General features: G+C 42.0%; 1 protein-coding gene across 1 annotated transcript in view; it reads left to right on the forward strand.

Moving 5' to 3' along the window:
- Window positions 1–9,433: 9,433 nt before the first annotated feature.
- Kek5 (leucine-rich repeat, immunoglobulin-like domain-containing kekkon 5 protein) overlaps window positions 9,434–26,610 on the forward strand; it is a 63,467-nt gene continuing 46,290 nt past the window's right edge. Inside the window, exons 1-2 of the mRNA XM_076393578.1 lie at window positions 9,434–9,560; window positions 20,346–20,501. Coding sequence (XP_076249693.1) covers window positions 9,533–9,560; window positions 20,346–20,501 — 184 coding nt within the window. The 5' untranslated portion in view covers window positions 9,434–9,532. The remainder of the gene's footprint in view (window positions 9,561–20,345; window positions 20,502–26,610) is intronic.

Here is a 26,610-nt window from a genome sequence, read left to right on the forward strand (position 1 = left end):
GCCATCCAAACATTTCAGTAATATCTGTGCCTGAAACTATTCAGCAGAGTGTATTCTAAACAGGTAAACGAGTGACATGTGCTCGAACTTGGAGTCGACAGTTAGCTGATTATTTTCTTTTCCCGGGCATTATCTATGCATCCTGGCTATCCCAACTAGCCAGCATGAATCAATAAAGGCAAACGCCGCGGGTGAACTAGTCATACTTCAACACAACGGAGTAGAGGCTGCAAGTCATCCCCTGACGTTAACCTCTCATCCCCTCAAGCTCTATTCTAAGGCACAGTGAAGTTGCGTTTAATTACGCGAGGACAATATTGTTTCTGCACAAACGCTCATCTCTTTTGCAGCTCGTAATATCGCTCCAAATGACCGCAGGCAGCTTTCCTTAACACGCATGCCCTGTACTGGTATTTTTTAGTGACACTTGCTCCTTCAACAATGGTGACCATGACACGTGATCAGAGTGACCGAGTTTTTCCGATCGACTGAGATTTATGGAAATGGATATAGAGTTTAAGACTTGTATCGTCCTGGGCAATGTTGTCGTGCATATGTAGAGGCTGTGTGAGGTATATGAAATATTTATGCTCGAATGTCGCAGGACCGCGTCCTGGGAGTCATCTGTTTGATAAATCTTGCTGACTTCTTGACTACCTGCTGTTTTCGCTTCTGGGTAACATTGTAAGGGTAGTGAAATATTTCGACATTGAAGTACAGTAGTTTCTGTAAAAATTGTAATACAATAGAAAACCTGAAAATCTCTTTTGACACCAAGTTTTCTTATCTCTAGCAGACTACAGTAAAATAAGTCTTTAGCTCTCTGTAACTCTGAGTAAAGTAGTAATAATCTAGGCTCGGTGAATGGAAGTACTAATGTATTGAAATAGATTTTTCTCCTACTGGAACGTCATAATTTTAACTCATAATAAATGTAGTCTATGAAGAAGGCATTTACTTAGAGTGCTTAGATTCTTAGTGCCTTCAATTAATATTGTAGTTTTCCGATCAATATCAGTAAATCAAAGTAATTGCTCACAGCTAATGGCTGTTTACCCTGTGGAGCGATTAAACAGGACAGCTAAATTGTACATCTATGACAAACTTGTGAATATCAACCAGATATCGTTCAAGTAGCTTGACGGCAGATTAGGTCGCAAAGATTCGGTACATTATATAATCCCTTTGACGATTACTAAATAGAATCGACATGAATTTTCCAGATTTCAGCCTACTTAATATTCTTCTGCTGTCCCATCGGAAATACGAGATGTTATACCTTATATACTTGAAATAGATTTCCTTCTTGCCTTTTCGGTAGAATTCCCTGCGGTTCTACCCTCAGCTTCCCACACCTACTACTTTCGATCATGATATTAAAAAAGCAATCACGTCACGAGCATTCGTTTCCAAGAGAACGGATATGGGTATTTTCGCAAATGTGTTCGCGGACCCAAGAAGCCTTGGAACCGGTCCATTCAGCCGAAATAGAAGAAAACCGTGGGAGCCTGGAAGAAAGAGTCTTACGATCCCAGTAATGCCCATACAAACTATACATTTCCTTCAACAACCACCTTGCAACAGCTTCTTAGCTGCATACTGGCCAGCCCGATATTGATTGAATAAACATACATGAAATGACTTGCAAAACTGATATAAAAGGTGCTCTTTCGTGCACTGATCTCTTTGAAAAAGCTTATACAAAAGGTAACAAAGAAGAAAATTCAACAAAAGTGCTCCATGTAGGTGTAACTACGTACATGCATCAGGGATATCGAAATAAATAATCCTTAAAATCGGCAGAATGTATTCATTTCTAAAAGCTCATAAGATTACGTAGAACGCTCTTCGATATTTTACAAATGAGTTTTTACTTTTGGAAAATGAAAGTCAATTACTGTCTTCAGAATATTGTATTCACATCCTACCATTCGATCTATCACGCTGACTATCGCTGATTTGCGGCTTCCAATTCGAGACGGTGCATTCATTCGGGCACGTTGTTTACGTGTCGCAACGACAATCCCTGGCAAAGTTATCACAGGTTAATTACCGGTGCTAGCATTTAGACACGAGTCAGTAATCAAGTTGAGGGCACGAGACCAATTTCCGATAACCAGGTTCACAAGTCGTCGCGGTAGTCGCGATTGAATTAAACTCGCCGTTCGACCCAAGTACGCTTGCCCTAAGAAACCGAGAGGGGATCGCTATGAAGGTTAGACAAGGAAAGAAGGAAACTAAATCCAAGAAGTATGAATATTAGAGGGTCGATGAACGACCAGACTTTCAGAACTTGAAAATTCCCAATTTCACACGAAGGTCGAAAGGATCGATAAGAGTCGGGAAAGAGATAGCTACAAATCAGATTGTGGTGTTTGTTGGGAGATGGAGAATTCATGCGGCTAGGATTAATATTCTGCTTCCGATTTAATCGGCTTTTGATCCCATGCAAATAATAAACGCCGTAATGAATAATAATGAGTGTCAACGTGCGACCCGGGGAGCATTGACCTCTATCAATACTAGTTCGGTGCACATTGATGGTTAATTTGCAATCCCTTTAATTTTGAGCTTGTTTCGTACCAGTTGTGTTCATGATTTTACCAACAGAAGGATTTTCTAGATTACTCATCGCATAACACTGAAATCATAGGATTTAGAACTTTCAATTATATAATATGTTCATTTTAATATCCTCTGTGGTGGCATCCCAGAGGTAATGAGTAATAAGGAGTACATACGTAGATTCAGATTAACAAAGGCTCTGGTACATCTGGAGGCAGGTCGCGAGATGTAGCGCAACACCTGCCGCCAAGTTCATTGGACATTTCGTCGAGTTACTAATACCGCTATTGCCGCTTTATTGCCACGATGAAGACGTCTTCAGTTTACGAGGTCTGCGCGGTGAAGATTGAACCGACTAGAAATTACTCGAATGCCACTTCGAGCGTTTAACGTAGGGGCAAATGTTGTGGCATAGTTTAGACGAGTTGCACCCTAAGTTTCGTGTTCCTCTATGAATAGGTACACTATAATGACTTTATCAAAGTATTCCTCGGTCTCAGAGTTATTGCCGCTGCGGTGAATTATAGCCAACTGAGATTGAACCCTTGGCAAAACACCAAAAATTTAACCATTAATGCTACCCCTAGTTTTAATTTCCCCGTAATTCCCCCGTAATTTCCCCACAGCTGTAAAGATTATTTAAAAAGGTGGTCTACCTGTCTATTCTCTCACTTCGGTCAAGTTCAGTCATGGTTTCTCAACCTAGATGATATAGTCCTCTAGAGGTCCTGCCACCGAATGTTCGGTGACAAGTAAAGCAAAGAAAGATGGAAGCAAACAAAAAAATAGGCGTAGGAAAATATGACAAGAAGAAGAGGGACTTTAGAAGTGGCCAACGTTTAGAAGAAAGTCATAAACCAAAAGAGGTTGAGAAACCTCGAGTTAAATAATCGTCCACTGTCAGGTAACAGTTTCCTCGAAAACAAAACAGGACCATAATTTTTTAGTTATCAGTAGCAAAAAATGACCTGTGCAACGATCTCCCATTAGAAACACCGTGTTCCATTAGAGCAACTGAATAGTTTTCTGAACTAAGTTGCCAGATACCAAAAAGGAAGAAGACTTTAGCCTCTGCTGAAAGAAATGTACTCCCCGAAACAACATTTCCTACATTACGCCACGAACTTCTTGCCTCCCGGAGCAAAACCTGTTATTATTCCTTGAAATATGATCGACTTCGCAAAGACGATCTCAAAGTGAATCCCAACGAAACGTCGGGTTGTTTCATTATGATATGCCTCTGGTCCCTGTTTTTCTGTGAGAGCAGTCTCTCTTTTTCTGGGAATTCCGCCGGAGAAACTCCTATGGCAAACAATGAGGGGGATGATCCCCCTTTCCTAGACGTTGCGCAAAGATGAAACGTCTCTCCTTTAGCTCCGACTAGAATCGTCCTACATCTGCGTGCTAGGAAGGACTCCTTTTGTTCTATAATTGCGCGCCCGATTATGGGGTAAGGGACATCAAACGGAGGAAAGAGTCGGTTACCGCTCTAACTTCCTTCCTCCGACTCGACTCTCGATCGCATTGCAAGGGGCGGGGGTCGATCCCGAGAATGCTAGCCGATTAAATGAACCGAAAAAAATCGGCTGAAAATCGAGCGAGTCGTAGAATGGAAATGAATTCTTATCGCTAGAAAAGGGAAACTCACGATCTCGAATGCCATAACTTGGCCCGTTACTTTCGTTATTTACGTAGCGTTCTACGAAAACGTTGAAATTTCCTGCTAGGTCGAAACTCTGCTCCCACCCTCGCTCCGTTCCAACCCTGGGAAGATTTATAGATCTCGATAAAAAGGTTGGAACAAAGAGCGAGCCTTGAGTTTTTGACGATCACGCTCGACCGCGTCAACTTTGCACTCGTTTCGTGACAAGATATCTTAACGGTGCTGGACTATAACCGTTCACCCGAATTTCCGGTCGCCTGGCTCGTAAAAACGTTATTTCGGACTTAACACGGCAAGAAGCGAACAATGGCCACCACAGCCTGGAAAAGATTGCGCGAATCTCGTTGCAATGTTTGAAGGGTTCTTTATCTGGCGCAGAACTTCGGGGAAAAGTCCTTCCCTTTGAACGGCAAAGGAGTTGCCTGGATTCAGGATAATCTCGAAATCCCCCGAAGAGTGTAACGCTGAAATGGAATTGGATGCGCGATAAGAAGAATACATTGATTGAAGAAACACGTTGATTCGCTGGAGTCCTGGAAATAAACGTCTCGTTTACGTCGACGAATTTGTCGTTTCTTTATTGAAAGGGATGTAGGTAATTTTATCGAGAAATTTTTAGATGAAAATATATATATATATATATATATATATATATATATATATATATATATATATATATATATATATATATATATAATGTTACGATTTTTTTTATGAGAAATATACTCAAGGCAAGATCTTTATATCCCTTGTCACGAATGATGGTATAACCTGAAGCCCTTACGTTGCAATCAATGTCAATTTCATCGTTGTCTATACCTTTTCTCCTGACTCTTCGTCATATTATAATTTCACGTACAGTATTTCTACATTCTACTGATTTCAAGTCTGAGGAACCATGAAGAGACAGCGCAGAGCTAGCCTTCGAATATTTTAAAATGCAGATAAAAATCCTTTTGAAACATCAAATGCAGAATGCTTTGAAACTGTCAGCTATTTTAACTGTATTTATGTCATCTAATTTGCATTCAGATTGTACCGAGTGGCCCATGGTTCTATTATCTTTCTTGATTAAAATTATGCTTTTCATCTATATAAAACAAGATGAACTCAATACTTCAAAAGAAATTGCAAATGATGGATGAAAGGTATTCTACAAAGGATAATTAACTTTTATTCACATCCAACGGATATTCGCGACACAGAAAGTGCCAGGATAAGTTATAACTTAGCGAGAGTATTGATTTTACCTTGTCTGAATGCGAAACGCGGTAGGCTTCGCGGTTAATAAATAAGCGAGCGTTGGCTCGGAACTAATTGCAGTATCGTGTGTAACGAGTCGTTGACAGGTTCGATAAGTCTTTGTCAGTGGGTTGTGAGTCTATCGACGTAGTGGCACGTTCGTTGAACGAAGATTAGCCACAAAGCTTCGCCAGAAGGAGACCGCGAAAGCTAATATTTCCGAAGCCAAACGAAGGCGAGTTATCAGCTAAATTGCTTACAATTAATTAACTCGATTGCATCGACAGGTCTAAATAAACATGTGAACATTGGAAAAAAGACTTCTGTCGATGAAACACAGTATTCTCAATAAAGTTTCTTCAGCTACACTGATTTTATTATAAGTAGACATCAAAGACAGTAGTACCCGGATAAAGTGATCGCGTTGACCCTGGATAAAAGATCACTTTATAATTCCTTGCGAGAAAAAAATGTAAAATGGAAATTCATAATTTTTCAGATGTCTTAAATATTAAAATTTCTCTTCGTAATTTAGGAATGTTTCTGCCCAGGTGAATAATTTTACTCTCATTTCTACAATGTCGCTTCTGGCGTAGACTTTCGAAAGTGTCAAAGGACGCTGCGAAATGCTCGTAATTTCTCCTCTCTCGTTGAGGTTCTCCTGCTGGACAGAAGAAAAGCGATCCTTGCCACGTTGCTTTTATCTTGGAATCTTGGGACACCTCGCAATCCTCTTTGTCGCAACGCGTAGCGTTTCCGCGAAGAATTGAGCCACAACTGCACGCGTTGCCTCTCGCGTCTGAAAATGCGCTTCCCTCGATTCTTCTTCGATCTGTATAGAGGTACACATCTGTACACCCGCTCTTCTAGGATGCTGAAGACATTAAGAGCTGTGAAACGTTCTTTGCAAAGGTGTCAGAGTTGTTAAAGAGCGATATGAAGAAAAATCTCTCGAGTATTAAAAACTGCAGCAGAGAAAGACTAAACAGGAAGTGTTGAAAGATAAAACTAGAAAAATTCAATTCAAGCTTGTGAAATAAAACAGAGTTTTTCAACCGATTGCTAAAATATGAAATTGAGATACGATGAACATTGGAAATTATACTGAAATAATCTGGAACACCCAAATACAATAGCACCTCACAAAACAGACTCTTTCAGACCCTCACGTCTCACCATCGCGATGTTTTAATACCGTTCGAACAAATGTTTCGATGAGCCACATTTCCCGTATATTAGATTCGGAACTTCGGTCTGCTTCTCTTCTGAACCTCGTCGCGCGAAAATTGGAAAAGTTCAAAGCGGTAGGCCGCATTAACGCAAGGTTAGAGAAAAGGAGCTATCTGCTGAAGGAGGGGGGATGGATCAGACAAGCGGGCAGAGGTGAGACTGAACAACCGAGAGAGAGGGAACCGCGGATAGGGTTTGAGAAGGGGAGCAGACAGAGAGGGAAGCGAGAGGATGATAGAAGGAGAAAAGAGTGGATTGGAGAAAGGAGGAGAGTCCTATTGTTCTTGTAACCGAGGGCATTGTTCGATTTCACGGGGTACTGAGGCGCCCGTGGAGCGAATCACTTGCGCGAAAGTATGCGTCGCGCCTAATATGGTGATTTCACAGTGAATGCTGATATTCTGATGAGTCTTATCGAGCAGACTTGCAACCTCTGGCGACAGATCGCCTTCGAGGGGCGGGTAAACAATTGGAAGCAAGGAGTTCCCACCAGTCGAATCTTCCGCTTGCACTGTGTCAGCTCCGAGTTGTTACTCCATAGATTTGGCATAGTGGAGCTCGATCAAAGTGCAGTTAAACTTCGTCAAGTGTAATGGAGCTTGCAAGAAGAATGCTAAGCATTCTAGTTATCAATTTTAGCATAGAATCATTGACAATTGACCTTTTGTTTTTTAATAAGTAGTATGAGCACCTATGTCTAGGACAGGATCCTACACAATTAATTAATTTTCAGAAAACATTCAGTCATCTTCTGTAATCTTGTATATGAAAAATTGAAGAAAATCCTCGAACACACTTTGCCATGAATTTGCTATGAATTGTTTGAACATTTTCCCTAGTCAAGCTGATAACAATATAATAGACAGAATCGACGGAATAGCGAAACATTTAGAAATTACCCCCGCATGAATCTAATCGTTTGACGTGGTCCTCTTGACAGTCTAATAAATTATCGCAGGCCCGCCGTTTACACGACTGCATAGTTAACAAATCGGCCATGGAATTTGAATAATTCAAGCAGTTCACCAGAATTTCAAACAAAGCCCGTGTCACGCGTACACGAATTTAGCGGAGCAATAATTGCATCGGGAGGATTTGTTAATTGAATAGAACCGTCGCACTGAGGGCACAAAAGCGAGCCGTGTCGCTCCGTTCCGCACAGGTTAATGCTGGCTTTCAAACCGTTCGAGATCATTCGATATACTTGCGTTCCGCGTTCCTGTTGCCCTCGATGTTATTCAATTGCGAGACATTTCCGAGGCTCGATTAAACGTAATGGAAAAGAAGAAGCAACCGCGTTACCGCCTCGAACCAGAAGCCTGACGCTGCGCAAACTGATCTTTGTTTCTCCAAACCCCATTGGAAATTATTATGCGCTCGCGCGTGGATGTAGCCGAGCACGCCTTTATGGTCCATGTACATCGGAATCCTGAAATTTAATTACACGGACACGTGATCCGGTAATCACGCGTCTTTTATTAATGATCATCTTTTTCCATGGCGCGTCGGCGAAACGTGTTCTGGGACAATTATCGAGTTCATTACGGTGGGTTTCATTGAAAGGAGAATACACAGTGTCACCCGAATACCCATCCTGTGTCAATGCATGCGTCGATATCTCGATACCGCTGTACTCGTTTAAGGTAATTAACACGTTCCACGCGAAGTGGGTTATTAGCGGAGATAGATGCGTGGCAGGAGAAAAACTGTACGCGGTCTGTGATAAATAGGATTGACTATGATCGATGAATGAACTATGGTAATTTGAAGGAAATTAAGGGTGCTAAATTTGATAAAGTGGTGCAAAAGTTTAAAACCTACGACAATGTGAATATACCATTTTATTAGACAGCCTCATCCAACACTTTAAGCGAGAAAAGAGAAACTGTCCGTTCGGCAGCATTGTCCACCGCACAGTTCTTATCTAGGAACTTCTTTAACGCTGTTTTTACACAACCAGGTACCATGAGAAGTTTTAAAATATGGGAGAGGAGTTCGTGAAAGTGTAAAAGTTAGGAAAATCGAAGTTGGGGAAACCACAGACCACCGAAGAACAACCTGTAAATGCACAACCTTTAAATCTTTCAATTGTTCCCAATTTAAAAATAGCAGGGAGATTTTGCAGAACCACTTGTTGAGTTTCAATGCTGTCAATAATAAGATTTATTCAAGGTAGAGAGCACCATATAATTATATTAACTTCGCTAAACATAATTTAGATCCAAGATAAAGGTATATAAATTTAACTCAATCTCAGTAAAATCGAACTTGAATGGCGCTAAGTTAGAGCGCGTACTTGATTTAAACTTTAGCCAATATCTACTTATTTCTGTTTAGTACAATACTATCAAAAGTTTCGCAGGGTGTGTAAAATACTTACATACATGTAAATATGTATTTACTCTCATTTTCAGATTAAGCTAGTGCAATTTAAAGATATACTACTTATTCTGTCTTGTTCAATATAACCCTGTTTAACCTCCACAATATCAAGATCGAAACCTGACAAAAACTAAGTACCTGGGGTACACTTATACGTCACTCAGTATTATGAAGATTAAAATAGCGTGCTGAAACAATTCATGGTAAGCAGACCAATAGAACCGACCAATTAGAGCGCGACAAAGTGACCATCACGCAGCAGTACTGTTTACATCCAGTCTGTCTTCAGCGCGCCTGGAGTGTGGATATACGTAGTTCTCAAATTCTGTACACCATAATAGTTCATCTTCCTCTCAAGTTACTAACGCAGTTTTCTACAAGCTATAAAATACCAACTCTCAACATAGCCATCAATAGTCAATCTATCAGTTCTAAACAAACGAAAAGAAAATGGTACCAGGCTGCACTTCTCCAACAGGTAACTCTCATTTTCCTTTCAATTCTCTACAGAGTGTTCTATAACAGATATTAGAAGAGATTCTGTTAACGGCGTATGTCTTAGGACTTATTCTACTGCTGCCCATTAGCCAGGCTAGGCACTGCAGCGTCAGTAGAATAAGTCAAGTCAGACACAGTCTCAAACGTAATTTAACATATTGAATCACTTAATTAAATTTCTGGTTCCTGTTGTCGAACACTCCATACATTATGAACTCTCTCTAAACTACTTGTTGATCACCATTAAGACCTACCCCAGCTGCGGTCGCGTTTTTCGTCGTGGCATGTAACTCGAGATCAAGCAAAGCGACCAGAATTCGATTCCCGACATCGGCTCGTCCGTATGTGTCCAGCGGTTAACCTTGCACGGTATTCACGGGCAACGAGGAACACACAACCCTCGAGAATGAATAGGTTTATACGTGGCTGCGTATATATCCTCTGATTGAGTCGATTCCTCGCAGTCTGTCCTGACTCCAGTAGCCGCGCACATTCGCAAACACACACCACGTAGACAATTAAGCTAGCCCAATTATCGCGCATTCCATTCGCCGTAGCAGCGGAGGTCGAGGCAATCACTGTGTTGTTACTTCATAATCGACGAATGGTCGCCGCTGTCGAACGGTGCACGCACATTAGCCCTTCTCTTGCGTTTCAAGCCTTTTACATTGCCGCCAAGCATGCAAGCGTTTCACAATCGAGCTGCTAATTCCGTGGTCCGAAACGAGATTAAGGCATTATAAATGGGGCCCTTGGTCCCTCGACGGCTTCAATATTCATTCACACGAGCCTTCGAGAGCCGCGAGTCTATTATTCGTGGCGGACTTTGCAGGGATTTGGAAACTGCTCCGACCATTCCCCTTGCGTTGAGGATTAGGAAAGGTGTTCTACGGAGCATTGGGGTATAAAGGTAGAATCGGTTCAGAGAATATGGACAAGGAGATATTAATCTCTGTAGAAATATATTGATGTTGAATATTTTAGTCCTTCTGTTAGCCATGTTTGTAGGACAATACAGGGTGGTCCACTTAAGTAAGGCCACTTAAGTATCTTTTTCTAATTGTAGTGTCATAACAAATATTTTACATGCAATTTGAATGGTTTGAGGAAACAATACATTGCAAGGAATATTTCTTTTAAAGTCTAGTAAAATATTGTTTATACCATCATAATTGGAATAGATATGTAGATGGCCTTATTTAAGTCGACCACCTGGACACTGTATAATACTTACTTAGCTTACTAACTTAAATTGGTGTATAGTTCTATACACTTTTGATGATAATATACTTCAGGGAGAGGAGCGAAAAGGTCGTCGCAGAAATAATGTCTCGGTGGGGAAAAACCCTCCATAGCGTAATTTTATTACATTATATTATTTATAACAGAGTCACTGTTTGGTTCAAAATCGTTGAATCCCCAGTTGTATCACCAGTTAAGCGACATTCTGTACAGATACTGTAAAATATAAACCGTTCTTCCGTGCATTTAATTCCGTCACCAGCTATCGCCGTATCAATGCTTGCCTCTAATAGTGGCCGCGCATAATTTAATAACAGTAATCGCAGTTGACCATGTACGATTAATTCCAGTGAAATGGCTCGGCGCTATCTCTCAGCACAATAATCATCGAAATCGCGATTAGGGGCAGTTACGTACGCTTATGCAGACAATTATGTGAAACTTATTATTATGTGTAATAAAATCGCGTTTCATGGATATCGGTCTCTCGACCCTCTGTACGCTGCGAAAGGGCGCTCGACCCTTTAATAATAATACGTAACTTCGATCCTTGAAAACTTCATTGGTCAATGACATTATACTACAGTGAAACAAAAACACAGAGGTACTAATTGACCACAATAACTTTAATACCAGCTCATATACAAGTTAAAATCGAATTCCAGCTCTGTTTGATCTTTCAATCGGTAATAACCCCGAAAACAAATTACTCTTAAATTTCAAGTTACTTTATCATATAGTCCCACACCTTTAAACTTTCTCCCACCTGTTGTGAAACGCCTCTATTATTCACAATGACGTGTAATAATTTTTCCCTTCATTTACTGATTGGTCGAGTCATCTTTGATCCGAGGCATCACTCAGAATCTTATTTCAAGAAGTCGCGCTCGTTGAGCAGACTGCTGCCCTCGGCTTTTCGGTAAATTTAAGGGAGGTACGTCATTCTGACAAATTGTCCGACTCGGCTGGGCAATCATAAAAAATGATTTAAGAGCGTCGTGCAAGGAGACGCCGCGGGGACGGGGACGCGATAAAAATATATTACCGCGCCGAGGGAATGCTAGGACGAGAAGCCTCGCTTTTATATATACGGGAACGTATCCGATTTCCGCGTGAACAGTGTCTGGTAAACTTTCCTCGCATCAATCGAGATTAATGTTTCAGCGGAGTGATGCTATTTGTCTTCCGCGACGGCGTACGCGTCGCTTTTGCATAACGTCTTGTTCCTGAACGCCAGATTTTCTGGAGACGGCAACCCAGTCAATCTTTGTTCCTTCAATTCTTAAAATATCGTCTCCTTTTCCTTCGATGGTGGATCGTCTAACACGTTGGAATTGGTATCGCGGTAGGAATACATATCCTTTTCCTTATAGAGAATTCTTGACTAATTTATTTCTCTAATATCTTCTGGTATTTTTAGTAACAAGTCGCGGATTATTGATACCATAAACTGCAATCGTTTCTGCTGTACAAATGTTAACACTCGTAGATATTAATGAGATTTCTTATAATGGGTACGTAGAAATACAGTAGGTATATTTACACATTCATATTTCGAAGAAATAGACAAATAGGTAATAAATATGTAGATAATGTTATAAAATCGAGAAATTTGTATAAAAATTTTATTTCTAAGAGAGCAGATTATAATTTACTGTGCATTCAGGGTGAGCTTTAGGGCAAAAGGTTTGTTTTAAATTGAAAGTATAAGTATCATATTATCATACTTTAAACTAAATTTATTAAAATTGTGATCTCATATTATAGAATTCAGTTTTCGCACTTTTCACTCTCAACTCTCTGACTCCATTAACTCCACCTCTTTTATTCCACTCTGACACTTCCCACTCTTTGCTATTCGACTTCCCAACTTTGTTCTTTTCACGTCTCTTACTCTTAAACTCTCGAACTTTAACTCTCGCCCTTACTCTTCGACTCCTGGGCTTCAACTGCGCTCTTCGACCTTCCAGCTGCGACTGCATACATTTTTTGATCACTTCTCAGCTCAGTCGTGCCAACATACTTACCTTTGGGTAGACATTGCTTCAGAACTCGATGTAGAACTTATCTGAATATTAAATTTATGGTTTGAGATGTTTAAGGAAATTTGTTTGCAATTCTATAACACTTGAATGCCCCGAAATGTTAAAAGATTCTTCTACCTATTGTACACTTGATTCAAAATTACTATTTACTATCAGTTTATCAGTCGACAAACAATACTTCTCAATTAACATTTCAATAGAAGGCAGATCTCGCTAGTTCACATGCACAGCAACAGTTACCTGTCTGATAAGAACGTCAATAGTTCGAAATCCACTATAAATTCCACTGCTACCTGCAATCGATCTCGAAGCCTCTCACTCAGATTTCAATAACAGTACCACTCAAAAGTTAGTGACACGATCATCTATATACTGCCAAACGCTTTGTTCCCATTTCTAACGCAAGAGCACGAGTGACACCTAACTCCTCGAACCGCTTATCGTCGACGCAACTCGCGATGCTCCCCTCTGTCGCGCAACAAGTACCTTCTATAAAATCTCACCCCAGTGAGTTCCTACTCGTTCCACCCATAGCTGTGTTTTAATCCAATATCCCATCTGCGACACGATCTACCTTTATTTCGCCTCGCTGCTAGCGTTCGCTACATCGCAGGTCATTGCTGTTCCTTACAGGCGATCATGACAAACACAATGCCCTTCCTTCTTTCCTGCTGACCTTAATACGGATCCTCCCAAGGGTTAAAAAAGAGGCCACTATCGTTCAATATTTTAGCGACCTCGACAGCAGAAAGTGGAAGCACGGCACGCGAGTTCTGCGATGTAAGGGATGATCAAACTTTCTTCTACCTTATTATTAGGAAAATAGAGGGATGCAGCGAACCATTGGACTTAGGCAAGAGGAGCTTTAGTTAGACTCTAGTTAGGTTCTAGTGCAGGGGTAGGAAATCACCTTGAGCACGTACAAAGGGAAATAAGTGTGTGAGGAGTTTCCCTTTAAGCTAATATTGGCATAGAGGATAGTAGGTAGAATACTACTTCCAAGTGAATTCTTTTCAGCTCAGCACAGAATATTTAGCTTCTTTGTTTGACACTGCTTTTCCAAATTTGTAGCTTGACGTTATCGCGGTAGCCACAAGGAAAGTTGCAGAGATCGCGGGATTTTTAGAGACTTGAACATTTTGGGAGACAGTACTGTAGAGACAGAAAATAAAGTAGGAAACGCTCTGCCCTCAAGCGCAACTTCACGCAATTTCGTAAGTCAAACCTTGAACAATCCATGCCACTAAATTCGTCCGCGACCGCTGGTTTTTTCCTATCCTGTAGATCGCGTTTTGGTTGAGATTAGCTCGTACTTGGTTCCTTTCCGCGAGTCACCCAATGTTGTGCTCTACGGACATTTATTAAGAACAAGAAAGAGAAATATGGTTCGCTGATCTGTCTGGTGCGCTGCATAAAGAAAATAGGGTAACTGAGAGACGGGGGTGAAAAGAGGGACAACACTATTCCTATGAACCCACGAGAAATCTGGGGAAGTACATTCGGATAAGAAAGAAACGGTTTAAAGAAAGGAATTACTGATAAGCGAAAGAATGGGCAAACGTCGCGTTCCAGCAGACACAACGTTCGAGATTCTTTCTTACATAGCAGCAGTTTTAGCGGCCAGGCGCCACGTAGCTCCGATAACGACGCCCTGCCGCTAAATTCCGCTTTCTTTGGCTTCCAAACGCGCTGCTGGAATTTATTCGACCTCTAACCGCTGCTTTCGCGCGAATCGTTTGCGAAGCCCGTTTAGAAGGCAATTCAGTAACGCAAACTTTTTGAGTTATGAGCCATGGACTAACCAGATAAATCTACTGCATTGGTAGTCAGAGAAACGAATTACATTTTTTAAATAAGTTGTTTCTTATTAAGTAGTGGGTGCTACAGACCTGTTCTGCTCGCTCGATAGGAAATCATTGTAGTCACGATCGATTATTGGCGGTGTATTGAGAAATAAAATGGTTTTGAATTATTATTCTTGGTAATCTCGTGTTCTGTATGCGCTCGAGCATTTTGCGGTTGGGATGGTGTGCACGAAATGTAGGCAACTTTTTCGGCGAGGTATATGATCTCTCTGTACAGGGTGCTTCATGAACTGTGGACATTGATGTGAATCTCAGAGACAAATGGGACTATTTATATTCAATGAGTACTGAATAAAACTAAAAAATATACAAGTATTATTTCCTTAAATAATTTATATGTATTTTCGAGAATTTGTCGCTTCTAATTTTGCAGTAGAAGTAGCTATAGGTTACCTCCAAATGCATTATTTTGAATTTACTATACGTGCAACCGCATAAACATATCACCGATATTTAAAAAATGATATTAATCTTCGAATAAATTGTATCAGAATTTCCGAAGCTAATACCGAAAGCGTAATTAATATAGCATTAAAATCAAAATGTAATCAAAAATGAAATTAATGCGGGCATTTTCACCTATCGTGGATCAAAGAGTGGCTTCCGATCAGCTTCGTGCATTCTTTTCAATACTGTATTTTCTGCTTTTATAATGATTAAATGCCATATGAGCCACATAAATACTACACAGATCGTCGTATACCATCAACGATATTATATGCTTTAATAATCACTGCGATACCAAGTAATTTATAACCTGAGTTAAGTAACATAAAATATAAAATATTTGCAGTCTTTTGTGCTGAAAACGTAAAAGAAGAACAATTCACTGTCGATGCATATACCAACCCCAAATGAATTCGAACGAGTTGAGAATATGACAATAAAACCTGAACAACAAATATAATAAAATAGAGATGCTGTATTCTATGAGAGAAATAATTAACAATTGGTTCCTCTTCATATGACAGAACCTTTCTCGCCTCATATTTTTCAGTATTTTGAATTCAACCAAGCATAAACTCTTCCATACCTTTCTGGACTGAATTCACTCCAAAACAAGCTCCCATATATGCCTTGAACCATTCTCTGCAAACAGACTCGTTTATCCAGGAAACGATATTGCCAGTTTGCGCAAGAATTCATGGATATTTGAGGCGCGCAGGAAAGAAGCCATCCTGTTGTCCCAACAGCACGGACTCCCGAAGAACAGGGCACTACAGTGGCACTGTTTTCACAGCACGATGGCACTATGTGGACAGAGTACAGGAATGTAAAATCAAATTATCATCGTATTGATACCACAGGTGTATCAACAATAGAGACGCGGCGTTAATCGAAGATCGAATGACGCCGATCAAAAGAGAAATCAAGTTGCGGTGTTGCGGTTTACCGCGTTGTTCCACGAATAGCTGCTCTAAAGCCTATAATACTCTGTAACAAATCGAATTACAAATCTATCCGTCACTTTACGCGCGGAACGAGTGTGAAAAGTATAAGTATACTATTACACACGTTCGATTAAAAAGCTATGTCGAGGTAACGATTAGTCAATACGGAAATATCCATTTTAAAAGAGACACCATTTTAAATATTAAGTATTTGAATATTAAAAAGTCTTGGATTCTTCCTTCGCGGATAAAAAATTTCCACTTTAATAAAGGTTCGAGAGGGAATAATTCTTAAATGCCCTTAGGTTAAACAATTCCTCTTAAAAGAAAACAACAACTAAAAATGGAAGTTTATTCGGGTCAACGACAGGGTCGGCGGTTTGCAGATTCGTGATGGCGAGGACCGCCGATTGGTCGAAAACTTTTGTCGTCTTCGCCTTGGAAAGACCACTTTTCTGACTCACTGAAGCTGAATTAATAGTCAGTCACTCGGCCGGTTTCTTTTGTTGATTGTTCTTACCCGCGGGCCTCTTTCATCGCATCTGGTTCCGAAACTTTCTTCCAGCGACTATATTTTTCCACCCTCGAATCAATTCCTCCTCAAAAAGTGTCATTTATTCGCGATCATTTACGAGCAACAAATACGAGTGCCAAAGAAGCGATTCAGATTATTGTTTTTCCCAGACCTCTTCGATTCGAGAGGGATTTACCACCCTTCCTCCCGTGGTGCTCTTCAGAGAGCTCAGACAGCTTGCACAATCCCGTTCGCGAGTGTTCCACGTTTAATTTTTGCCCCTTCTGGCTGGCAAGCTCTAGCCTTCGTTAAGCTCTCGTGGACAGAGTATCTGAGACACGCAAAAACCACTGGCGTGTATAATGGTGTGCCGTTTAAGGGTAGCGTAGTTCGCTCAAACTAGTGTAATGGATGTAACGCGGAAGTTAGCATCGAGAATAGATTGCGAAAGTGAAGTTTGACTTTATTGGCACGAAATTAGAATTGATTTGAGCTAAAACAGAGTATGGGCTAAAATTGATCTGGATTCTCGTCATGCTTTTGGCTGAAAGTTTTAAATCACTTGCCAATATTCATTATCGTACTGCGTACAGAAGTTCTTTTATTAGAATAATATATTTAGCTATGTAATTAGCACTTTATCGAGTACCTACCAACTTATGGCACCAAGTAATGACAAAAATTTCGAACTAAAGTACGCAGATGAGAAACGCTGTGCAATGTAAAAGTTAATTAAAACCGCTTTCGAGGAAAACGCAGGGAAAATGTCAGGCGTGGTCAGAAATGATTGCCTTTTAGTTTGGATTAGCGCATTACAGTGGAATAGCCAGGTTGAACGTACTGTAGACGCTAACCCCCGATAATCACGAGGTACGGCCAGCAAATTTGCACCTCCACGTTGCTTCTTGCGGGTATACACTGCGGTTCAATAGCGGTGTTCTCTGACGCTCGATAGCGGTGCTCCAGATAACGGATGGCCGTGAACCTTGTTGCGCCAGGTTGTATCTTATCCCGTGCCAACTCGAAGACAATGCGAACTTCGTTTATCGCCGCACGACCGAGAGTACTCGTTGAAAGTTATCGCTCGCGCTTGGATTGTTTCGGCTATGCTAGTTCTGCCTCGATACGAATAACAATCGTTTTGAAAAGGGGATGAGAGATAGAGGTATGTACCTATAAAATCTGCTTTGTGAGCTATCAACCGGGTTATCGTGTTATGTTCGAAAAATGAAGACTTTGTAGACTATTGTTCGGACTCAGATGAGAAATTTCAGGTACAGTGGAATTTCTATTAAAGTTGAAGTGCTTGTTCAATGGCAAGTATTTATATTTTCTCTACAGCTACTGTAAATAGTAAATAGAATTTTTAGTTACTTTCTTAACACCTGCATACACTTCATATTGAATGAAATAGTTAAAAGTTTTCAGATTGAACGACGTCCATTAATCTACCGAGAACAAACTAGAAATGCAAAGTGTTACGTTTTCAGTTAAAGTGAAATATTAGATCATGAGAGTTTCAACCTCGAAAAGCTGCCGCCCGCAAAAAATAATGAACTGAAGTTCTAGGGAAAAGTTCAGAGAAAAGTCTGGGCAAGTTCGTTGGAAATTAACTAGCCTCAGCCGCTGATTATAATGTTTCACGTAATATAGTGCTTCAGGGCTAGAACTTTTTGGTTCCCTGGTGCCCCTAATATCGTTTGCATTAAACTTTTCCACTCCGAATATGGCGAATCATCCCAGCAGCGTATACAACGCCACTAAACATATGTAACATACAGGAAGCATAAAGGAGAGTATAAAAGATATATCTAGTTATTGAAGTTTATACTTTATCGATCAAAAACCACATTTCCATTCATATGAAAAGTAGGTACATTTCCCTTTTACATAAATATGCATCTTTTTCTCTAAAACCACCTCTGACCTCGCCAAATAGGACTCCACAATACAGCGCCCCAAAAAAAGGAGAAGATAATTATAAATAAAGGCCAGGAGGAAGGGGGCTAGGAAACGAAACAAAAGAAAAATTTTTCTCCGTGCAACCAGGATCATTGGCTCGGCCACAAGCGGGACTAATTTACCGTCGAACGAGGACACTTTCATTCGGTCCCTCGGCATGCATCGTCGATTGTGTCGCAATGCTCCATTGTGCTCTCGCGACGCGGTCGTCTGCGAGTCTGGAAACAGGAGGAACGCGTCGCCGCACAATCAAGGAAAGAGCAAGATGGCTCCAGTCAGCGAGAGAGGATTTGCGTAAAAAGTGTGGGGGAGCGGAGAGTGGTGTCGCGGAGAAAAAAGGGGTGTATATCCAAGGAAGTCGATGCATAACTTACGAACACAGTAGAGATGTACGCGCATCTTCACGCGTCTCCTCTATAGCGGGACGCTTGTGTACGTAGCGTCACCTTCGCGACGCCGATGAACCACCCTTTTAAGCTCTCTCCCTTTCTCTCCCTACCGCACGTTTAGATAGCAACCGCGTGCATACATGTACACGGGAGTACGGTTCAATCTAACCTCACCCTCGGCCCGTTGTCATCGAGCACTTTGAATGCCGACCAGTCAGAAACCGACGGTTCTTCACCCCGTCCTCGTTCCTCCTGCCTTCCTTCCACTTCCGTGCGTTCCGATGTCCTCCGTCGCAGTTCTGGTGGCCAGAACCGCGAGCAAATTGAAACGACTGGGGATGCTGAAGCGCCCACCACCTCCTTCATTTCGAGTGGTATATATGTGGTTAGAGAATTTCATGTACGCTTCGATGTATAAATGATATGAGAGAATGTAAATCGTATCTGAAAGGGTGTAGAAGGGGTTTCTGAAATGGTATCGCAAAGGAGTTTTGCAGATGTTTTTGATTTGCAAGTTCATGTGTATTAACTCTTGCTGCTGAAACCTACTAAGATAATGTGGAGCACTTTGTCTTGTAAAGTTTTAGACATGCTAAGAACATGAAAGTTTGAGTTGCTTTCTGATTGCTTTGATATTACAGTAGAATTATCTTGAAAGATGTGAATGTTAGCAGAAGTTATTAAGAAGTTGCTGCTTGTGACAGCAATTCCCAGAATAAGAGGAAAATACAATGTACATCAGCATCACTAGCAATTCTAAGACGTAAAAATACATCTTGAGAAGATGGATAAATTTACGAACCCTGCAAGATAGATATCAAAATTCTGTCGTTTAAAATTATCTGTCACGTCCGAAAAAGACATGCCAGGATTTTGTTAGAACAGACGAGTCTGCTCATACACCTTGTTTGAATAAACCGTAGAAGAAGAGAAATGGATTAAACAGGTGACTGAACCGAAATTGGAACCGGGACCTTTCGTTTGTCTCGACTGCTTTAGCTAATTAAATTATGTAGGCCGAGGCCGAATCTTTCTTCTCCTAAATTAAACTCGGACAGAGTGCCACCTACATTGGGGAATACTTTTACAGACGTGACGAAAGTCAATACTTTTCTTCTACTATCGTTCACTGGAGCGTGTTAGTTCTGTGCTCCTAGCGATTTAGTCAGCTTGGAAAAACTATACACGCGTTAATTATCATTCGGGATCGTTGAAGGTCGTGCCTCGCCGTAACAGGAATTTAATAACACCCTCGTGACAAAGGGAGCAAAAGCGAAGTCCGTCCCGACATCGATCACCACCATAAACCTGTCTACCAGTTGATTTAATGGAGACCCATCTGTCTTGGCTGTTTCAGTGTCACGCGTACCTGGAGACCGCCACTACTTACAACGACAGCGTCGTGGAATCTTCGAGTCAGCAATCAAGAGCGACACATTGATGCACCGGCGATCGATCCGCGACGGAAGTGACGAGGCACCGACGACGCGCCGCCAAGCAAATCTCGATAGACGTAAGTAAATCCATTCTATCGCTTGTGTAAAGTTGAATCCCCATTGTGAGATTCTATAAACTGTCATTAGACGAAGGGAATACGTGAAGAGTGACACTTTGTAACAAAGTAAGGTAAAGATCGCAAGCGATAAAAATGTGATCATGGCTTTTTGAAGCCTTTTTATTACTTTCGTTCCTTTATTGCCGAATTTAAACTAGCACATAATAATTTTCCACTTTCACGTGGTACTCGAGTTGCCTTATTAGTTCACATTTCGTCCACCAAATGTCCAAATTTTGCAGAGAAAATATTCTCCCTAGGAATTCTAATAAGAATTCAGCAGTATTTCTCGATCATAAAAAATCCAAATTTCAATTCCCTTGCCGCGTATTCTCCTTTGGACCACGTTCTCTATAAACACTTACGCGGTTGTCATGGCCCCTGGAGAGCCAGTAGGATCACTGGAACTCCTAAAAACTGCTCACATGCGCGAGCAGTAAGAGAATGAACGCGGATTCTTCCGCGCGCTTTCGAGCTGGATTCTTCGGGGTTGCAACAGCTCCGTTGCCGCTCTAAAGGAAAATGGCGAGAGAAAGGGGTCTGTTAAGGGTTGATGATATTACCTGGGATATGTACATACACACGGTCGGGAAAGACCGAAATTACTGGGGCAAGTGTGCGGTGCACCGCAGCGCATTCTCGTTCGCACTCGCATTCGGATTCATAACTGCTACGAGCGCTAGTTCCAGCGGAATGGAGGCCGCTTAACGAATGCTGGAATTACCGGAAAAGTAGAATTATACCGGAGGTGATATCGAGGGGCTGGAAGTCCCCCTGGAACGATACTTGTATTTTTAGTGCGAATCGATACGCACCAGTACGACAGAAGGGAGGCGAAATTTAAATTTTCCAAGAGAGGAATGTAGCTGGCCGGATTATTTGCGTTCGGAGCAGAGAAGCTCGCCAGCCTTTTCTTTCCTGCTTTCTTCGCTGCAAATGGATATTGATTGCGACTATTGTGCGATTTTTATTGCGCCTTGATTCGGTGCCTGGAATTGCCATTCCTCTCGGCCCTCATCAAATTTCGATGTGTGGTTTGTTGTGGTTTAATATTCTCCGCGATTTATATTCCTTTTCGTTTGTGTTCTGTTGTTTCTTTGTCTTCGTGTTTATTCGCTGCGATGCATTTTTATGAGTCATTTATGGATTAATGAATCTTTGTTCTTTCTCATCGATAGTGTTCTATTTATTGGTGTGTGTTGCAGTTTCATTTATCTCTCTAATGCACTCGTCCGACACCTTGTAGTTATTAAAATATATTATTAAGAAATAAATGAGTAGAAAAAAGATAAGTTCAGACAATTCTCGAGAAATTCCGAAACCTATTCCCACCTCTCTCGGTCTCGCCAACCTAATGGGAATGACTATACCATAGCAGTATCAAATAATCGTCTGTATGGACATTCTGTGCAGGACAGAAAGCCCATGAAAGACAGCCTCTCGCGCACAGACGGTGACAGAGTAGCCGCGACGAAATCTCGTACGTGTCAGTCACAGTTTGCGTCAACCTGTACGCCCACGTGCGCGTTTATTTTCCCGTTATGATGATTACGATCCGCCACGGTATCGGTCTACAACCGATACCACATCTGCCTGTCCGAGAGTTGCACGTGCGCATCACGAACTGTTTATTCAATCCGAATTCCGTGAATTCCGCTGACAACGCGTCCCCTTGTCTCCCCCGCTCGCCAAATCCACATCCTACGTGTAATATTCCACTGGATACTCTTACACGGATGCAGAGAGCTACGGTTTCCGGTATCGCTGCAAGCGTATCGACCAGAAGTAAAATTACTCATCACCGATGGAGATTGAGCACGGTCAGGCTGAGGGGAAAAGCCACGCTATTTACAGACTTGTATATGTACCTGTGGTTATGCTAGGATTTGATTCCTTCACAAATGCAGACCGATTTGTTGGGCTGTAGAAAGGCGTTCTGAAATCAAGAAAATAGGAGGAGAAAGGGCGCGTAAATAGAGGACGGATCAAAAAGGCTGAAAGGGAACATCCGGTGACCCTGTTTCGCTCCCTTTTCATACGCACCGGCGTGACTGGAACGAAACTGGGATACGCCCGTACGGAAATACGTCAGTGGGTAAACGGGTCCCGGGATTTTCATGGAACAACGTATCGCTGCGCGAAATCGACCTCGTAGTCGCTCGACGTAGTCGACTAATCGCGATTACTTCGCGCTGCTACCATCTGTCGACTTTGCAGTTAGCCTACGGCGCGGCTAATTGCGATTACTTCGTGACCCCTACCGATCATCGACGTCATCGTTAGTTCATAGTTGCGGCTAACGGCGTCACTATCATTTAGGAAGTAACTCGCTCTTTTTAAAATTTAATCCATCGTGACTACCTAATCGTATAAAATAATTTACTACCTCAGGTCCATATTATATGCAGCGTAAAAATATCGTGAATATTGTCTGTGGATATTGATGAACAGTGTTGAAATGAATTGGGTATAAGAAAGGGCTTCAGAGTTTGATGAATAAATATTAATCTCGGTATTGGAGTTATTGGAGAATAGTAATTACAAATAATGTGCGCTAAAAATTTGTGAAATTGTTATTAATAGTATGTGTAGGGAGGGTGCCCATTTCAGTCGCTACTTTCTCAGATATATCAATCTTCCCTGAATTGTTCTTTAGTACCTTGACTTGACGGGTTCAATCACCCAATCAATTGAATCGGCGTCACTATCATGTCCTCTCGGAAAGGTATAAATACAACCCCAAGAGCCGAGGGATCAGTCTCAGATCGCTCTCTGGCGAAGCCCCTCGGGGGCTACCTCGGACCCCCGGGGTTCCTTAGCGGGTACCTATGTGATACCTATGTGGTACCCACTATGATCAGGGAATCCCACTCCTTTCCCACCCCCGTACTGAAGGTTATTCCCTCGTCATCCAGAGGGCGTTTGTCCTCCCTTCTTTCTCTTTTGTCTTTTCACCTTAGTCCTCACTTTTCTCTCTGTTCCTTCTTCCCCTCAAATTTACCCTCTCCTCTCTTCTTTCTCTTCCTTCTTCTTTCTCTACCCCCTCTTGGAAAAAGGCTGTGGAGGAGGAAAAAAATTGACAGAAGATATGGAAGGAGCTGTAGGCAAGAGCAGATGGAGGATAACAAAGAAATAGGAAGAAGGGACAAGAGTATATTTCGTATTCATCTTTATGCAGACGTAGATCTTAGATAAAAATAAATCATACAATCGAGATCGTAATAAAAGACTTAAGATATTATAGGTATTACGATTTGTTAATGAGTTTTTATGACCTCTTAGATAAAAAACAAGAGCCACGAGAACATGGTCATCAGGGCTTGCGGGCGCGGAAAATTTTTAAAACGGAAGAGTTAAGACGTCCCCGAGAAACGAAGTTTCCGCCTTAATCCGTAAAGTTTCGCAAAAAGTTTCCATCTCCTTTGACGCGCAGAGGCGACGCTAAATTCTTCACGAACCTTTAGCGCAACCGGCAACAGTTATCTCGTCTGTCCTGTACCCCACTTTCCTTTGTTCAAAATTACATTTTCCACCCCTGTCACGGCCAGACAAGATTTGCCCTTCCCCCGTTCAAGTGTCGATCGATACATTTTTCTTGACGCCCCCGGCGACTGGTTCTTCGTCTCTACATCGTGCCGAAAAGGCTACTAAACTCTAACCAATTTTACAGGCGCTCGTCGATACGTAAACTCGTAAAAGCGAAATTCAATACAGCGGCCGCGGGACTAGAGCGTCCGACAATAAAATATTTATACACGACAACGATGTTGCCCCGCCCTTTGCCTTCGTTCCTTATTTATTTCCTGTAAATATAAAATCGAGCGTTCGGTTTCGCATCTAACGTCACTGCGAGACCTTCCCTGCTCGCGAGATTCGAACGAAGCGGATCTCAGAAACGCCATGTTCCCTTCGTCGTTCGATAGCTCATGCTCGAGCGAATCTGCGTCGACGAATTGCATTGAGATTCTGGCCGGCGACAGCGGCAAACGTCACCGACGCTTTTGTTTATGGCATCCCCAGTATGAAGTATGAATCTCTGTTTTCCAGACAGTCTGTAAACCCAGCACACGCGCTGTTTCCTGCATCGAAAAGTCACGTTCCCCTCGTGTAAATCTTTATTCGACCGTGGAGCGTAACGCGAGACGAGAGAAGACGGGTACAGACAATCAACGGACTCGATCCAAGCGACAGCTTCGCCATTATCGCGGCCGAAAATATGACCAGAGAAACCGCGCAATTATCGCTGCCGACCAACCACCGGAATATTTCAGATAACAGTCTGTCGGTCGAACAGTTGCAGAGCGATATGCGTACAGGTTTGCTCCGCGTTTAACAACGCGGAATCAGCCGGCACAAATTCGACCGAATTCGAACGCGAGAGGGATGGCCGGTTAAATAAATAGTACCTCCCATGCCGATCGTATATCATTTTTGACGGGGACGTCAGTCGCCGATGAAATGAATTTAAATTTATTTCGTGCTTCCTTCCTCCGTTTTATTTGTTGTGGATCCATACGGCGCATCCCATTTGTCGCGGTCGCGTCAAACGCGAAAGAAACGATCGTAGATCCTCTCTCCTACCTCTCTTATCTGTTTTCTCCCCTCTCTTCTCTGCAGTTCGTTCTTCCCTATCGTCTCCCTCCTGTCTCTTCAGTTCTCCCTCTCTTCTGTCCCCTACACTTTTCCCGCTTCTTTATAATTCAAGTGTAAGTACCCACATCTACGAAAAGCTTCTTCGAGGAAGTTGTCAACAGCAAGATTTACTATTTTACGAATGAAAATAAGGCACAGTGTGTACAGAATAGTCTTTTTAATACATTCGAGTCCGATGACCCATCCATTGGATCAAAGGTTAGCTTTCCTCATTAGCCAAGGATACAACATGTGAGTCATTTTTGTACTGAAAAGACTGTTGCTGGTCTTGGAAAAAATACTCTCATCTGGAACGGGTTAAATAAATAAATAGGCTAATATAGTTCGAAATGAATCACGCTGTATACCGCTTTTGCGCACTTCTTAACGTCGGATTAACTCGTTCCTGAAAGTTTAATCGTTCGCAATCCGCTCATTGTCGAGTAGGAGCAAACACGAGCGTTTCGACTTGGCCAGACAGCCGGGCAGATGGCCGGGGAGGCAGCTGTTACAAATTCTAACACGGAGAGACGCAATCTCACGCTAGATCGACACGCTTATCTCGAGTGTACAGAAGCAAGCGTGCGGCGCCGTAATTTTTAGCAATCAGCCTCCCTCTCCTGCCCCCTCCCATGCCCTGGCTTATTCGTTTTCCCCGCGTAATCACGTCCACTCGAGGAAACTTCTTTGCTTGCCGGATCGGCAAACAACTCGTAACTCCTTTCCCCACCCTACCTTGGGAAAAAGTTTTACGTCTTGAAATACCTAGTCGAGCGATCCTCCTCCGCGGAGGAAGTGGAGAGTTCTGGAGAGGGAAAGTAGACGTGATCGATGGCTGGAATCGATGGTGGCATCGAATGGAGCACGCGGTGGATTAAGATTGCGATTACAATGGATGTGTTTTCTGATGCACTGATGTTCCGGGGAATATGTCGGAACTATTTATCGTATGGACGAAATAAGTTTAGACATGTTTGTCAGAGCATCAGTTCATCATAAAACGCATGCACTGTCACCACAGCCTAAAAAGGACCAGTTTGTGAGGTATATACTTGCAAGTACACAGTGACTTTTATCTCGAGAGTAATGTATGTTTCTGTGCGTGTTCCACGGTCTTCTATATGTCTAAAGTTCCAGGAAACCGTGTCGTCTTTCAAATCTGCCATGCCCAGGCAATTATCAGGAAACCCTGGAAAAAGGGCACTCGATAAGGTGAAGTTTTTTCTACTTTGTCACCGCTTGTGCCTAGTCCTCACACGCCCCCTTCCTGACCAAGGTATTGTTAAGTTTAACTGGAGTTTCTCAGTTTCGAGGTCGTACACGCTTCGTAGAAGTACACTGATATTCCAACACAATTAGCAACATAATAAAATCTCTGCCTTTTCCCTGATGTCACGCTTAAACGCTTATTAAAAACTGTGAGTGTCGCGTTAAG

The sequence above is a fragment of the Calliopsis andreniformis genome, chromosome 3, assembly GCF_051401765.1.
Source record: "Calliopsis andreniformis isolate RMS-2024a chromosome 3, iyCalAndr_principal, whole genome shotgun sequence".
Lineage (NCBI taxonomy): Eukaryota > Metazoa > Arthropoda > Insecta > Hymenoptera > Andrenidae > Calliopsis > Calliopsis andreniformis.